This window comes from Tamandua tetradactyla, chromosome 11, assembly GCF_023851605.1.
Source record: "Tamandua tetradactyla isolate mTamTet1 chromosome 11, mTamTet1.pri, whole genome shotgun sequence".
Lineage (NCBI taxonomy): Eukaryota > Metazoa > Chordata > Mammalia > Pilosa > Myrmecophagidae > Tamandua > Tamandua tetradactyla.
Genome location: NC_135337.1, coordinates 90,942,243 through 90,956,316, shown reverse-complemented (window position 1 = coordinate 90,956,316; position 14,074 = coordinate 90,942,243). Strand labels below are relative to the sequence as shown.

The 14,074-nt window shown below is 55.1% G+C and overlaps 3 protein-coding genes across 6 annotated transcripts in view; 2 read left to right on the top strand and 1 right to left on the bottom strand.

Annotated features, from left to right (window-relative positions):
* The window catches only part of CARM1 (coactivator associated arginine methyltransferase 1), a 37,139-nt gene extending 33,992 nt beyond the window's left edge, over positions 1 to 3,147 (top strand). The window contains exons 9-16 of one of the 2 annotated variants that reach the window (XM_077121787.1): positions 82 to 167; positions 358 to 447; positions 827 to 964; positions 1,048 to 1,137; positions 1,223 to 1,335; positions 1,430 to 1,507; positions 1,815 to 1,883; positions 2,040 to 3,147. In XM_077121787.1, the coding sequence (XP_076977902.1) occupies positions 82 to 167; positions 358 to 447; positions 827 to 964; positions 1,048 to 1,137; positions 1,223 to 1,335; positions 1,430 to 1,507; positions 1,815 to 1,883; positions 2,040 to 2,182 (807 nt within the window). In that variant the 3' untranslated portion in view covers positions 2,183 to 3,147. The remainder of the gene's footprint in view (positions 1 to 81; positions 168 to 357; positions 448 to 826; positions 965 to 1,047; positions 1,138 to 1,222; positions 1,336 to 1,429; positions 1,508 to 1,814; positions 1,884 to 2,039) is intronic. The other variant, XM_077121788.1, reaches the window with a different exon arrangement.
* On the bottom strand, positions 3,140 to 7,164 carry YIPF2 (Yip1 domain family member 2). Of its 3 annotated transcripts, none has more exons than XM_077121791.1 (10): positions 6,756 to 7,164; positions 6,547 to 6,606; positions 6,027 to 6,184; positions 5,855 to 5,935; positions 4,863 to 4,950; positions 4,386 to 4,502; positions 4,140 to 4,306; positions 3,875 to 4,057; positions 3,659 to 3,778; positions 3,140 to 3,557 (listed from the first exon to the last, which is right to left on the bottom strand). In XM_077121791.1, exons 2-9 carry the CDS (start codon positions 6,575 to 6,577, stop codon positions 3,677 to 3,679), a joined length of 927 nt encoding a protein of 308 aa, XP_076977906.1. In that variant the 5' UTR covers positions 6,578 to 6,606; positions 6,756 to 7,164; the 3' UTR covers positions 3,140 to 3,557; positions 3,659 to 3,676. The 3 variants fall into 3 exon arrangements, with proteins under 3 accessions (XP_076977906.1, XP_076977905.1, XP_076977904.1); XM_077121790.1 differs by having other exon boundaries at positions 3,659 to 3,793; positions 6,705 to 7,162; XM_077121789.1 differs by having other exon boundaries at positions 3,659 to 3,793; positions 6,756 to 7,161.
* Positions 6,435 to 13,329, top strand: TIMM29 (translocase of inner mitochondrial membrane 29). Its single transcript, XM_077121792.1, has 2 exons — positions 6,435 to 7,093; positions 7,168 to 13,329. Exons 1-2 carry the CDS (start codon positions 6,889 to 6,891, stop codon positions 7,854 to 7,856), a joined length of 894 nt encoding a protein of 297 aa, XP_076977907.1. The 5' UTR covers positions 6,435 to 6,888; the 3' UTR covers positions 7,857 to 13,329.
* Positions 13,330 to 14,074: the final 745 nt, after the last annotated feature.

Here is a 14,074-nt window from a genome sequence, read left to right as displayed (position 1 = left end):
GCCAAGGCCAGACTCGGACTGTAGGACGGGGTCTCCCCACCCTTGCCCCCCAAAGTCAAGTCCCACCTGTGGTCTCTCCAGGACACATTTGACATCCGGATCCTGATGGCCAAGTCTGTCAAGTACACGGTGAACTTCTTAGAAGCCAAAGAAGGAGATTTGCACAGGTAGTGACCCCTGCACTCCCTGCTCCCAGGCCTGGCTCAGGCCACTGGTCAGTGCCGCCCCAGCTCTCTCTGGCGTTCTGCTGCCTCAGAAATTAGGGGGGCACCAGGACTCTGCACGTGGCCACCCACCTCTTCTCTCCCAGCAGCCACTGTTCGGTTTCCGCAGCAACTCCTGCCCTTTGCCTTCCAGGATAGAAATCCCATTCAAATTCCACATGCTGCATTCAGGGCTGGTTCATGGCCTGGCTTTCTGGTTCGACGTTGCTTTCATAGGCTCCATGTGAGTGCAGCAGAGTGGGCTGTGCTGTCTGACTCCTAGAGGTTCCCTGTGGGGTTGCTGAGTGGGTGCTGGAAGGGTGGGATGTGATTCCTCCAGGTGCCACTGCCCCTTCCAGCAGCCAGTGAGAGGCCCACGTGAGAGGCTGCTGGGTGACTGTCCATTCTGGGACCTTGTCTGTCTCTCGCTCTTGGCACATATGTGTCAGGGCGAATAGGTGCCCTGTGGCCGTGGGCCCTGTGTACCTGGCTTCTCTCGGCTCCCAGGGCCTCAGGAGGGGCCCGTTGGGGGTACAGGTGCCCAGGGGAGCTCAGGGTGTGCAGGGTGGTGGCCTGAGCAGTGGCTCTGGCCTGGTCGAGCCACTCCTCTCCCTGCTCGGCAGAATGACGGTGTGGCTGTCCACGGCCCCGACGGAGCCCCTGACGCACTGGTACCAGGTGCGGTGCCTGTTCCAGTCCCCACTCTTCGCCAAGGCCGGGGACACGCTCTCAGGGACATGTCTGCTTATTGCCAACAAAAGGTGCGGTCCGCCGACTGGGGCTGGGGGGGTCAGGGGGCCACCGGCTGTGCCAGGCTCATGGCTGACCTCGTCCTCACCCCCAGACAGAGCTACGACATCAGTATTGTGGCCCAGGTGGACCAGACGGGCTCCAAGTCTAGCAACCTCCTGGACCTGAAAAACCCCTTCTTCAGGTAGGGCGGGCCTCATCTGGTGTGGGGGGCACCCCCAGCCCCACAGGCCCCTCGGCCCTGCCCACGTCGGTCGTGTCCACTGCAGATACACAGGCACAACGCCCTCGCCGCCCCCTGGCTCCCACTATACGTCCCCCTCCGAGAACATGTGGAACACAGGCAGCAGCTACAACCTCAGCAGTGGGATGGCTGTGGCTGGTGAGTGGGGGACCCTGGCCCACGTGTCCCCCTGCCCCCACCCCCTGCATGTCGATGCTGCCCCCAGCCCTGACATCTCCCTCTCTGGGCACAGGCATGCCGACGGCCTACGACCTGAGCAGTGTTATTGCCGGCGGCTCCAGCGTGGGCCACAACAACCTGATTCCTTTAGGTGAGCGGCCTGGGACCTAGGGGTGGGGGTGGGGTGGGGGTGGGGCTGAGCCCAGGCCTGGCCTGGGCAGAAGGGGCCAGTGGTCAGGCCGCAGGCCTTCTGCTTGATTCTTTGCACCACCGTTGCCATCAACCTTTCCTCTTCTTGGGGGCTCTTATGAGGCCCTGGGACCCTCTCTGCCTTGCTCTGCCGCCTCTGTCCCCCCACCCCGGTGTGACGTGAGAGCGCGAGTGTGAGCGCCCACCCGGGCAAGGGCAGGTGGGGGCGGTGACGCCATCTCCCTTCCTTCCTCCCTCTTGCTGCGCAGCCAACACAGGGATTGTCAATCACACCCACTCCCGGATGGGCTCCATAATGAGCACGGGGATTGTCCAAGGTAACAGGGAGGGGGCGCGGGCTCCCGTGGTGGGGGGGTGACAGCGTGAGTGTCGTCCACCCGCCCTCTCGCCTGCTTTCTCTCCTCTGACTCTGCTGCGGGTCCGGCGGGCGAGGGGGCAGAGCTGGCCCCTGAGCGTTGACCCCCACCCCACAGGGTCCTCAGGTGCCCAGGGCAGCGGCAGTGGCGGCTCGAGCACGCACTACGCGGTCAACAGCCAGTTCACCATGGGTGGCCCCGCCATCTCCATGGCCTCGCCCATGTCCATCCCCAGCAGCAGCGTGCACTATGGGAGCTAGGCGGCCTCGTGGCACCAGGAAACCAAATGAAGACCCGCCCACCCCTCTCCGAGGTGGCTTCACCCTGTCGGGGGGAGCCTGGGCTCCAGGCACAGCCCTCTTTGCTATGGGAACTTGGACACTTTTTTACACAATGTTGCCGCTGCCCCCACCCCACTCCCCCACTGCCCCACCCCTGAGCGCGTGTCGCTGCCATATTTTACACAAGATCATGTCGCGGGAGCTCTCGGCCCCCTCCTGCCTGCTCCACCCTGACCTGGGTTTGACATCGTCCGGAACAGGCATGTCGGCCTGACAGCTGTACCCTGTACCCGGAAGTGTGGGCTGAGGAGGGGGCGCTGCCCCCCAGGTCCCCTCCCTGTCTGGCTGGGCAGGGCCTCCCTTCGACTACCAGGCCTTGGTCACAGTGGGCGTGGCATGCTGCTTTTTTTAATTTTATTTTTTTACGGAAAGAACCAGTGTCAATCCACAGACCTTTTGAGAAACCCGCCGGCCGGGCCGAGCCAGCAGCCCCTCTCCCCAACTCAGAGCTCAGCAGTGAGGGGCAGGCGGCCCTGCCTAAGCTTTGGGGTGGAGGCCAGGCCTCTGGGGCACCTGCAGCCCCCTCCCCACCAAAGGGTTCACCTCACACTTGAATGTACGACCCAGCCCGGCTGTCGGGAAGGCCCTCCGTCCTTGGCCCCTGCCTCCTGCTGCTGTCCTGTCCCTGAGCCCCTGTAGATCAACCTCACCCTCTCCACCCCCACAAGAGCTAGGACAGGTGTCCTGCAGGCCCCGGCCTCAGCCGCTTGTATCTCGGGAGGGGTGTGGTGGAGGGCAACCTGGGCCCGCAGCTAACCCTAGGCCTGTGTTTCCGTTGTTCTTGTGGACGCCCCCTTCTAGACTGGGGAGGGGCCTCACAGGGACTGTTCCCTCCATAAAACCAAACAAAACACAAAATAAACCAACAAGGAAATGTTTCAGCACAGGCAGTTTTCTTCTCCTTCTGCTCCCCTTTTTCTAACATCCCAAACTCAGACGTGGTGGAGCTCAGGATAGGCCCCGAGGCCTGCTGACCACCTGGAGGAAAGGGAGCCTGGGGTGCCTAAGGTAGGTCCCCAACTGCCTGCAGTGGCGTCAGGGCCAGCGGGGGCAGTGGGCAGTCTGTAGGCGTGGGCACTGCTCCCTTGGCTGCTGCCTGCCACCACACCGGACGCGCCCTGCTCGGATGCCCCCCCCACCTTTATATAAACTCTCCAAATCACCTTTGCATAGAAAATAAAAGTGTTTGCTTTGTAAGAAAAGTCTGGCAAGTAGCAGAGTGGTCTCGAGGTGCCAAGGGAGGCTTCATCATCGTCTGGGGGTGGGGGCCAGAGGCGTCTCTTACACAATTTCCCTGAAAGAGAACAGACACCAAGAAAGGCCCCATAACTCCTAGGCTGGGTGGCCTGGACAGTAGGTGCCCTAGCCCCAGCCCCAGCCGAGCAAGGAGCTTACCCATAGGTCCAGGGTATCCTAGGAGACTGCGGTAGACCGTGACAGGGAGGGCGGCAGCAGCGTGGTGGGGGGCAGAAAAGTGGCTTGGGGTGCAGGGACCACATGCTCCAAAGGCAACGGCTGGAAGAAGTACAACTGCACGACGTCCCTGGGGTCAGCACTGGGGCCGTGAACGCCCCACCCAGCCTGGGACCCGGCCACGCCCCTGCACCCTACCTTACAGCCCAGGGCCAGGAGAGCATGGAGCAGCACCACGGTGGCCAGCAGTGCCACAGCTGCCAGCCTGGTGTCCTCACGGACCACGGGCCACAGGGTCAGCACCAGGCCCGTGGCCGAAAGGGCCAGGGCCAGCGCCCCCAGGAGCCACTGCAGCCACGGCACCGGGATGAGCCAGAGGACCTGAGGTGGCACAGGCTGCTGGTGACCACTGTGTCGGGGCCCCCAAGGCGTCCACCACACCCCCTGCCCGGGCCCCACTCACCACAGTGGGGATGAAGACGAAGAGAGAGTAGCCGTAGACACACACTGTCTCCAGGAAGCTGTAAGGCCCCATGCGCTCCCGGGTGCCCGCGCGCCACCGTAGGAAGCCCCATAGTGCCAGTGGCACCAGCCAAGCATAACAGTAGATGGCAGTGCCAGCCACGGTCACTGTGGGGAGGGCCACCACAGCTAATTAGCCCCAGGCCTCCCCTGGCCCCCACCTGCTGGGCCAGCCTGCCTGCCTTACCCTTGTGGAACTGGGGGCTGTAGTGGATAGAGGGATCCCTCCTCTGGGCCAGCACCAATGTCAGGTTGCCAGTGATGGCCAGGACGAAGGCCAGGGTGGCGCAGATCCAGAAGGGACCTAGGGGCAGGGCAGGGTGCCATCAGGGTCCCCGGCCCAGCGCTGTTCACTCTTCCTGGAATGCTCTTCTCTGGATCCCCCCACTGCCTCCTCCAAGAGGCCTCCCCCCTGACTACCCAGGCAAAGTAACGATGCTCTGTACCCTCTCAGCTGCTTGGCTTCTCCTCCTGCCACCTGGCACCCGCTACTTTCCATCACCCCTGCAGTCTTTTATGTCTCCGTCTCCCTAAACAGGAGATCTAAGTTTCATACTCTGTGAACGACTGCTTTGTGCTCAGCTGTACCCCCAGGGCCTGGGGCTCAGTCCTCACTTGTTGAGTGAATAATTCCATGAACTGAAGAAGGCACAACCTCACTCACCATACAGGTCCGGCCGATTCCGCAGATGGTGCCGTACAAAGTTGTGGCCAGGCCGGGGCAGCAGCGAGCCTCGGATCCGGTCCAGCACCTGCGGGGAACAAGGCCAGCCCAGATGGGGAAGCCTACCAGTGGCTCCCCACCACCCTCAGAAGGAAGGGGCCATCCTGCCCCCTTACAAACCCCCAATCTCCTCTCTCCACACCCAACCTGAAAGAGGTCACCTCTGCCTTCTGGGCTTCTACAAAGACTGTTTCGTGGTCTGGAGCCCCTTCCCCTGGCCAGCTCCCGCCTCTTCCGGGCCTGCCATCTTCCCGTTTGCTTCCCCTCCTCTTGGTTTGGCTGCTCTGAACTGCTCTCACTGCCTCCCCTCCTACCCAGTCAGGTCAGTCAGCGAGTCCTAGGCGTTTTCCTTCCCACATCTCCCTCCAATAGGTCCCCTCCTCTGCAGCCCTGCTTTGTCATCACCCCCTCCCTAGCCTCCAATCCATATTCTGTGGCATGCCTACTCATCCCACTTTTCCTCTAAACCCTTCCAAATGCCTCCTCACTCTCACGATAAAACCTGGACACCTTACCCTAGCTCACAAGGTCCTCTGTGATCTGACTTCTGCCTGCCTGTCCCACTTCATCTTGCAGCACCGCCTCCTACTTCATACTCTCCAAGAAGATTCAGTGGCTTGCAGCTTCTGCAACTGTCCATGCATTCACTCACCCCTGCCCCTCTGCATAAGCTGCTCCCTGTGCCTGGATTCCCTCCACTCTCCCCCAGTAAATTTTTCTTCTTTAAGTCTCAGCCAGTTCCTCACCTCCAGGGAGCCTTCCTTTGACCCACCCAACCATGAATGCCAGTCACCCTCTACCAGTCCCTGTTCATCCATGTCAGTGTCGTCAGCACCCTGCCTCAGGCCTGGTGTATGGGAAGTCCTCAATGAGTACCAACTGAACCCCAAGCCTGACTCCAAACCCCCTCCCTCCAGCTTTCCACATCTAACCTGTGAGGTGTCCACATCAAAGAAGCTCTGATAGTAGCTAAAGGTCCAGAATCCCGGCTGTTGCTTCTCCTCCTGCAGAAGCTGCACAACACGGCCTTTCAGCGCCTGCCCTTACCGCCTGGGTCAGCAGGCACGGCTTGAGGGCAGGACATGAAGGACTTGGATGACTCACCGCGGTCTTGTCACTCTCCTCCATTTCCTCCTCAGCTCCATAGCTGCCACCTGAGCCTACGGCCACTGCCACGTGCCCCGGCGGGGTGAGCTGATCGCTCCTGCTGACAGTGGTTGCGTCTGGGGTCTCCGCCAGCAGATCAGTGGCTTCCTCGAACTCTGTGGAGAGTTCCAGAATATGGAACACAGGCATGTTTTGGGGTCCAGGGCAATTCAACTTGGCACTGTGCTCCAATCGGCACCTCCTCAGCGCCCTCCCCCAATGCAAGAAGGGCCTGAGTTGCAGACATGGGACTGCAGTGTAGGGCCTGGTTTGCTTCTGGGATGGGGCCAATGATCCGGGAGAGAGACTCTAGTTTGAGGTCCGAGTTCGGGGCCGGACAGGGTTCGAGTTAGGTCAGGGCTGGGATTAGGGTTCACAGCCGACTGGGGTTTGGGTTGGGTATGAGTCCGAAACCCACAAGGGAAGTTCTGGCCCCGGGCGGGAGGAGGAGCTCGGGCCGGGTCGGGGCCGCACTCACCGTGGAAGGCCAGCTCGTCGGCCGCTGCCATGGCAGTCCAGGACGTCACCGCATCCCGCTCTGAGAACAGAGACCGATCAGGCTCGCCTCCCACCTGTGTCCCCTCCCGGACCCTACCCCTCAGTCCCCAGCCCAGTCTGGCCGCTAACGGCACCCACCGGGAATTGAACTCGCCGCCCGGGCCGACAGGTACACCCCGCCCCCCTCACCTGAGGGTACCTCGGCCCGCGCGGTCCGGCCTCTCTGCGCCTGCGCGGCTCGCCTACATGCCAGGTAGGACGCCAACCCCGCCCCTGCTCTCTCAGCAACATCCGGCGCCGGTCCGTCTTCACTCCTCTTCCGATGGGAAGCCACTTCCGGCGCTGTAGGCGCCTTGCACAGAAGAGCTGCCCGGGCCTTTTATTTCGCTTACGGACGTTTCTCTTCGGAGAACGGACGCCGAGCAGGAAGAGAATGGCGGCGGCCGCTTTGAAGAGGCTTTGGTCCCGAGGCGGCCAAAAGGTGGGCGACGGGGCGGCCGGGAAGCCGAGCGTGTGGACGCGACTGGGTGAGTGGCGGCGGGAGACACCGAGGGGAGGCCGCAGCGGCCGGGCCGTTCTTACCGCGTTCCTCTCCCCTCAGGCATCTGGGCCCGCACGCTGCTCCAGGACTACGCCGAGGCTTGCCGGGACGCGGCGGCGGCGGCGCGGGCTCGGCCAGGGCGGGCGGCCGTGTACTTGGGGCTGCTGGGCGGGGCGGCGGCCTGCTGCTCACTGGCGCCGAGCGAGGCGGCCTTCGAGGAGGCGCTGCTCGACGCGTCCGGGACCCTCCTGCTGCTGGCGCCGGCCACGCGCAACCGCGAGTCCGAAGCGTACGTGCAGCGGCTGTTGTGGCTGCGGGGCCACGGTCGCCTGCGTCACCTGAACCTGGTGCTGGGCTCGCTCGTGTACGAGGCGCCCTTCGACGCCCAGACCAGCCTCTACCAGGCCCGCTGCCGTTACCTCCAGCCCCGCTGGGTCGACTTTCCTAGCCGAATCCTGGATGTGGGCTTCATGGGCCGCTGGTGGGTGCTGGAGGCCCGGATGCATGACTGCGACATCAACGATGAGGAGTTCCTGCATCTGCCGGCGCATTTGCGCGTGGTCGAGCCCCGCCAGCTGCGCTCCGAGACCAACGAGAGGCTCTTTGACGAGAAGTACAAACCTGTCGTGCTCACGGAGGACCAGGTGGACCAGGCGCTGTGGGAGGAGCAGGTTTTGCAGAAGAAGAAGAAAGACAGGCTCGTCCTCAGCCAGACCGACTCGCTGCTGCAGCCGGAGGTCCCAAGATGAGGCTCAGTGAGGCCTGGCTCCAGACTGGGTCCGCAGCCCTGGCAGACTGTTTGCCTGGGATTGTGCAGTTGGTGTGAGGGGGCCTCAAATGCAGAGTGACTGAAATAAATTATGTGCAGTGTTCTCTCACTGGGTTTTTACAAATCGGGGAGACTCTTCCTCACACCTTGTTCCTTGTTAGTTGAAGCTAACACAGCTTTCTTAGTCTAGGAGTTAAGGAAAGCAGAGGATGTGAACATGTAATGTTTTCCACTGCCAGAGCTAGTAATGATAAACCTTTTTTATTTGCCCTCACAGCTCCACCCCTGCTGAGGTACCACATTAGTTGTTAGGTGATTCCCAAAGTCACCTATGACCATTCAGGCTCCTCTTTTTAAAATTGAGCTGGGGGTGGTGCAAGAGTAATTCAGTGGTAGAATTCTCTTTGCCTGCCATGCAGGAGACCTGGGTTTGATTCCCGCTCTGTGTACTTCCCAAACAAACAAACAAAAAAACCTACCAAACAAAAATTCAATAAATGGTGCTGCAGTGATGAGGTACTCACATTGAAAAGTAATGAAATGTAACCCAGCCATACAGCATACAATAAAAAAAATTGAGCTGAAACATTTTTCTCCTATGATCTGTTCTCCTTTTAATTTTTATAACAATTCCTGTTTTAACTTTTTACTTGTTTTGAAATAATTCTCTCACAGGAAATTGGAACAATAGTGGAGACAAGCCCACATACCTCAGGTGGTAACATCTTCCAGAACTAATGCAGTAACAAAGCCAGGTCATTGACATTTATTTGGCCATTTGGGTTTTTCAGAGAAACTTTTTTGCAAAAACAATCTTTTTACCATATGTGTATTGACAACAACTTTAAAGTGGCTTTGAGGGACAAAGCATTTTCTGAAATCTATATGGAGTCTTAGATTCTGATTGCCTTACTCATGGTAGCCTTGACAATACAGAATCCTGTAATGGGCAAGGAGTAAGTTAGCATACACAGCTGGTAGTGACTCTATCATACTTTTTTTTTGGACATGGGCAGGCTCCAGGAATCAAACCCAGGTCTTTGGCATGGCAGGCAAGAAGTCTGCCACTGAGTCACCATTACACCGCCCTAATCTGTCATACGTTTAAAACTAAAATGTTAGGGGAGTGAGATTCTACCACTATGACCCAGGTGGCCTGTGGCTAGTTCATAAAACTAGGAGGTGAAACAGCCGTCTCTGCAGTGATGTCCGTGTTGGTGTGTTTTGCTGCTTTTAAGTTTTGGCTCTTTGACCCTTAGTGCATAGCATAGGTATTCTGGACATGTAATTTTTATATCCTTCTTTTATGGGCAAGGGATGCATCTTGTAAGTCAACAACCCTATTCTAGAGAGGAAATAGCTGAGTTTCAGAAACTTTCCTTTTCCATTGCTGTGGGAGAGCCATGAGCCAACCTCTGTAGCTCCCAGTCCTGTAACTTAATTCTCAAGCTTTAGTCATGTAATACTGTCTTCATCTCAACAGTGTGCTGCTGGGAGTTATTACATGCTCCTATCGCTTGTCAGAAAGAAAACATGAATTCAGACACAAATAACAAAAATGCTATGAAAACAAAGATGTGATTCAGAATCCTAATCCTGTTACCTACTGAATGCCCCAGACCTGAATCCTGCCATCTTTGTTCAAGAGCGAGATCGGCCACTTCAGAGAACAGTTTAAGATATGCTGACGTTAAAGCAAGACTTGTTCTTCGCTGTCATCAGAAATATTGAAAGGGGACTTGCACATCTTCATTGCTTGAATCAGTTATTAAATACCACTTCTGAGTTCCAGCCAGTGTGTCTTTTATGCAGACCTTCTGCAGCTGCAGGAAGCTCTGAAGCTCTGAGCAGCAGCAGGCTGCTGTTTAGTTTCTTGGCTATTGAAACAAACACTATACAGGGGGTTGGCTTAACAGGAATGTATTGGCTCACAGTTTTAGAAACTAGAAGGCTTATTCCAGATTCTTCTGGCTGGTCAGCAATCTTTGAGGCCTTAACTTTTCTGTCATGGCAGTGCACATGGTGGCGTCTTCTTCTTTGGCTATTTTCCGTGGCTTCCCTTTCCATGTTCAATTTCCTTTTATTTGTAAGGACTTCAGCCGTATTGAATTAAGGCCCACCCCTAATTCAGTTGGGTGCACTTGAACTGATAATATTTTCAAAGGTCCTGTTTACAAATGGGTTCACATCCACAGTACCTGGGGTTGGAACCTGAACATGCTTTTTGTGGGGAATGTGATTCAATCCCTAACAGCCACAAATGGAATAACCCAAATCTCTTTGTGGGTTTTGTGGGAATTGTAGTGCTCAGTGTGGGCCTGGAGTACATGTGGCTTTCTTTGCTCAGAGGGTCAGCCTTTCCCAGAGCAGAGCCCATACCGTATTATGGCCACGGTCCTGTAGCACCATTCTCCTGGGCCTGGTGTAGGGCATGAGGAAGTGAGCTGGTGCATCGCAGGAGCCTGGTGGATCCTGTGCTTCCTGGGGTGAATAGGCTCCCTGAGGAAGGATCCAGGTCTGTTCACTGCTGAACCCAGTGTTGGCCTCTGTCAGTGCTGAAAAGGTTAACACACTGCGCCACACGTGGCGGGTGGAAGCTGGTGTGGGAGGCAGGCTGACATTGGGTGCCCGTCCGTGGGCCAGCCCTAGCAGTGAGGCTTTCGGGCTCTGCTCAATGCCAGAGAGCAAAGCGAGGGTACTGCCTTTGATCCCGGAAGGGCACTGAGGGCGAGGGGCAAAGAAGTGGGCTTTGAAATTGGTTCAAATCTCAGCTTGTACATTTATTCTTTCTGTGATTGTGATTTCTCTGCATCTCAAATGGAAATGCGGATGATTCCTTTTGGTGTAGTCAGAAAAAACGAGAAGCCACATCAAAGCACTTACTGGGTCCTCGCAGCCCGTGGTGTGGCTGTGTGGGGAAGATCCTGGCCCTGAGTCCTGTGTATCTTTTCCTGTGTCACCTGGGATGAGGGGCTCACTGTGCGCAGCTTGTAGGGATTGTAGGAATGGGGTGCAGGCTCCATGGTGGAGGGGTGCTTGTCTCTCAGCTTCGGAAGACACTTCAGTCTAATATGAATATTTTCAAGGTCTCCTTTTTCTTAAAATGTATTGATTAGCTTTAATCATTCCAGCTTGGTAGGCCTGTGCCGGAACTGTCTTCCAGTTAGACTCTGTGCTGCGAGTATCTTTCTGGCTGTTGTAAATTGAAAGACCAGTAGAGGGCAGCAGAGATTCAGAGGCGTTAGCGGGATCCTCATCATCCCCGCCGAGGAGTGGCTAGGTGCGGTTTTCTTTCTTTGAGGGGGCGGTGACTGTAGTACAATGACCACAGGGACCAGTTTGCTGTCCTTTGGAACCAGGTAGATGACAGCAGAAGTCAGGGAGGGAGCCACGTCCATCCTGGGAGGGAGCTCCTTCACCTTATTAGCAGTCAGAGGAGGTTGTGAGTCGCGTTTGGACAGGCAGTTCCTTCCCTTTGAGGAGACCTCCCCTGTGTCCTTCCCAGAGCTCCAGAGGGGGCAGGATCCCTAGTGTGCTGGGTGTTGTGTTGAGGCACCCAGCACACTAAGGCCAGGACCAGGCTGAGGCAGGTGAGGTGCTTGGAGCACAGAACTGATGGAGTTACTGCCTCCAGGGATGTGCAAGGATGGGGGCGGTGCCTGCAATTCTGCGTCCTAAGTGCCTCGCTTGCCTCACCCTCGTTCCGGCCTTGCATCCTCTTGCTGTGTTTGCTTCCTGCCCAGCCAGATCACCCACATGTGCCACCAGGACCAACAGCACCCCGGAACCACCAGCTCTTCTCACACCAGAGGCAGGAGGGCCCATGCGAGCATCTGAAGCCCTCCAATGATGGCTAGATTTTGAACTCTCAGCCAAGTACCCTCCTCCCTATTTGGAGGGCAGAGGAGTAAGGGGAGCAAGAATCAATGAGACTTTCCAGTTTAGGAACAGCTAAAGGCTTTTTTATGTATGAAAATTTTCCAGCATTCACAAGTAGGAGAGTCTAACAACCCCCATAGACCCATCATCCAGTTAAACAATTACGAAGAATTTGCCGCATTTGCTTCATCTGTCCCTTTCCTATTTTTTCTTTTCTCTGCTGAAGTAGTTAAAAACAAATCCCAGGCATCATGTCATCTGACCTCTGTACTTCCAGTATGCATTTTCTTACATAATGACAATATCATACCTAACAAAATTCATGGTTCTTTGGTATCTGATATCCAGCCCTTGATCACATTTCTCTGGTGGTCTCAAAAATTGAGTCAGTTTCTTTAAATCAGGATCCAAACCCTCCACATGAAATATTCGTCTTCAGTCTAAAGAAGTCCCCTCTCTGCCACACCTCTGATTTGTGTCTCAGTTCGTTAGGCTGCTATGATAAATACCACACAAGAGGTTGAATTAAACATTTATTAGCTCACGTTATGGAAAGCTAGAAATCCAAAATCAAGGTGTTGACAGTGTCATCCTTTCTCCCCCAGAGTCTGGCACTGGGTTGCCACAGTCCTTGGCATTCTCTGTCTTGCCTCTCTGCCTCCCTTCAGATGGAAGTTTCTCACTCCTTGTGTCTGCTCCTGGCTTCTTCCTGTGTGGCCTTCTATGGTCTGAATTTATTCTGCTTATAAAGGTGTCCAGTCATAGGAGGAAGGCCCATCCTCATTCAATTGGCTGCATCTCACTAGGACCTCAAAGATTCTGTTCACAAATGAGTGCACACCCTGACTCAAACTTGATTTTTCAAAAGTTTACAAACGGCTTTACACGCACAGGAACATAGATTAAGATTAAGAACATGTCTTTCATTGAGGTGGTGCACAGCTCAGTCTCCCATAATTTGATACAAAAAGTAACAAATTTCAGGAACATCCAGCTTCTGGGTTTTGCAGTGTGTTGTGTGATTTAACTCGTTCCTTTATTCCCCATAGTTGTGAAGTCAGTAATTCCCAACACCGACTGTGCATTGGGTCCCCCTCAGGAACAGTAAAACCCTAGGCCTGACTCCAGACCAGTTAAATCAGTGGCTGGGGGTGGGGCCCAGGTGACCACAGGTTCAAAATCTCCCCTGGCATATCAATAAGCAGCAGAGCTTTAGCGCCACCGCTTAAGAGGTTTGATCTGAGTCAAGTTTGGTTGTTAAGCTAGAATCCTTTCTGGGTGCTTACTGCTACATCACATGTCCCTTACCTACTCAGTGACACAGGCACTGCCTGACCCCTCCCCTGTGAGGTTCCCTGTCAACCCTTATCTAGTAGTTGCATTATTTTTGAGCAGTGCCTGAGTCTCTCACTTCCTTAGGAGCTGTGGAACAGAGCCCAGTACTTCTGTGGTTGTCTGGGAAGGGCTGAGATGGGAGGGGAGGAGGATCGTTTCAGGGATATATGCATATGTCAAAATTTATCAAATTGTATTGTATGTCAATAAATAAAGCTGTTTTTTTTTAATTGGCTTTATATTTTAGACTAGTTCTGGGTTTACAGAAAAATTGAGCAGATCTTATAGATGCCCTTCCCGACCCCAAAGTTTCCCGTTATTAGCATCTTGCATTTGGTGTGGTATATTTAGTACAACTGATGAACCAGTATTGATTGATACATTATTATCAACCAAAGACCATACTTTATATATTTTTTGTAAATTAGTTTACATTTTTGTATTTCACTCTTTGTGTTGCTCTGTTCTACAGGTTTTGGCAAAAACATAATGTCATATATCCATTGCAGTACATACAGAAGAGCTTCACTAAAAATCCCCCATGTTTCACCTATTCACACCCCTCTCCTTGCAAGCCCTTGGCAACCATTAGTCTTTCTGCTGTCTCTAGTTTTGTCTTTTCTAAAATGTCAGATAGTTAGAATCTCAGCCTAAGTGTACTAAGAGTCATGCCACTTTGTAGCAAGTATCAAGAGTTCATTTCTTTTCATTGCTGAGTAGTATTCCACTGTAACTCCCAGGTAGCACCTGTTGAGGGACGTTACTGTCCACCTACCTGAGGCTCCCTGGAGACTCCATCTCCTCACCTCAGGGACTCCCGTGCTTGGCTGGGTCCTGCCTCCCTGCACCAGGGCCTGTGGACCCTCGAGGCAGTGTGCTGGGGCAGCCTGGGCTTACCTTGCCTGCTTCATCCTTGGGCATCACCATCCATCAATACCTGAGGTCCAGTCTCTTGAAAACTTTTTCATATCCTTTGCCCAATTT

What these genes read in the sequence shown, in the direction of transcription:
- YIPF2 (XM_077121790.1), bottom strand. Translation starts at nt 6,577, where the DNA reads ATGGCAGCGGCCGACGAGCTGGCCTTCCACG. An exon ending in AGGAGAGTGACAAGACCGCG is followed by an intron (nt 5,936 to 6,026) that starts GTGAGTCATCCA and finishes CGTGTTGTGCAG; the next exon opens with CTTCTGCAGGAGGAGAAGCA. An exon ending in GAATCGGCCGGACCTGTATG is followed by an intron (nt 4,503 to 4,862) that starts GTGAGTGAGGTT and finishes CCCTGCCCCTAG; the next exon opens with GTCCCTTCTGGATCTGCGCC.
- TIMM29 (XM_077121792.1), top strand. Translation starts at nt 6,889, where the DNA reads ATGGGAAGCCACTTCCGGCGCTGTAGGCGCCTTGCACAGAAGAGCTGC. An exon ending in GAGCGTGTGGACGCGACTGG is followed by an intron (nt 7,094 to 7,167) that starts GTGAGTGGCGGC and finishes CTCTCCCCTCAG; the next exon opens with GCATCTGGGCCCGCACGCTG.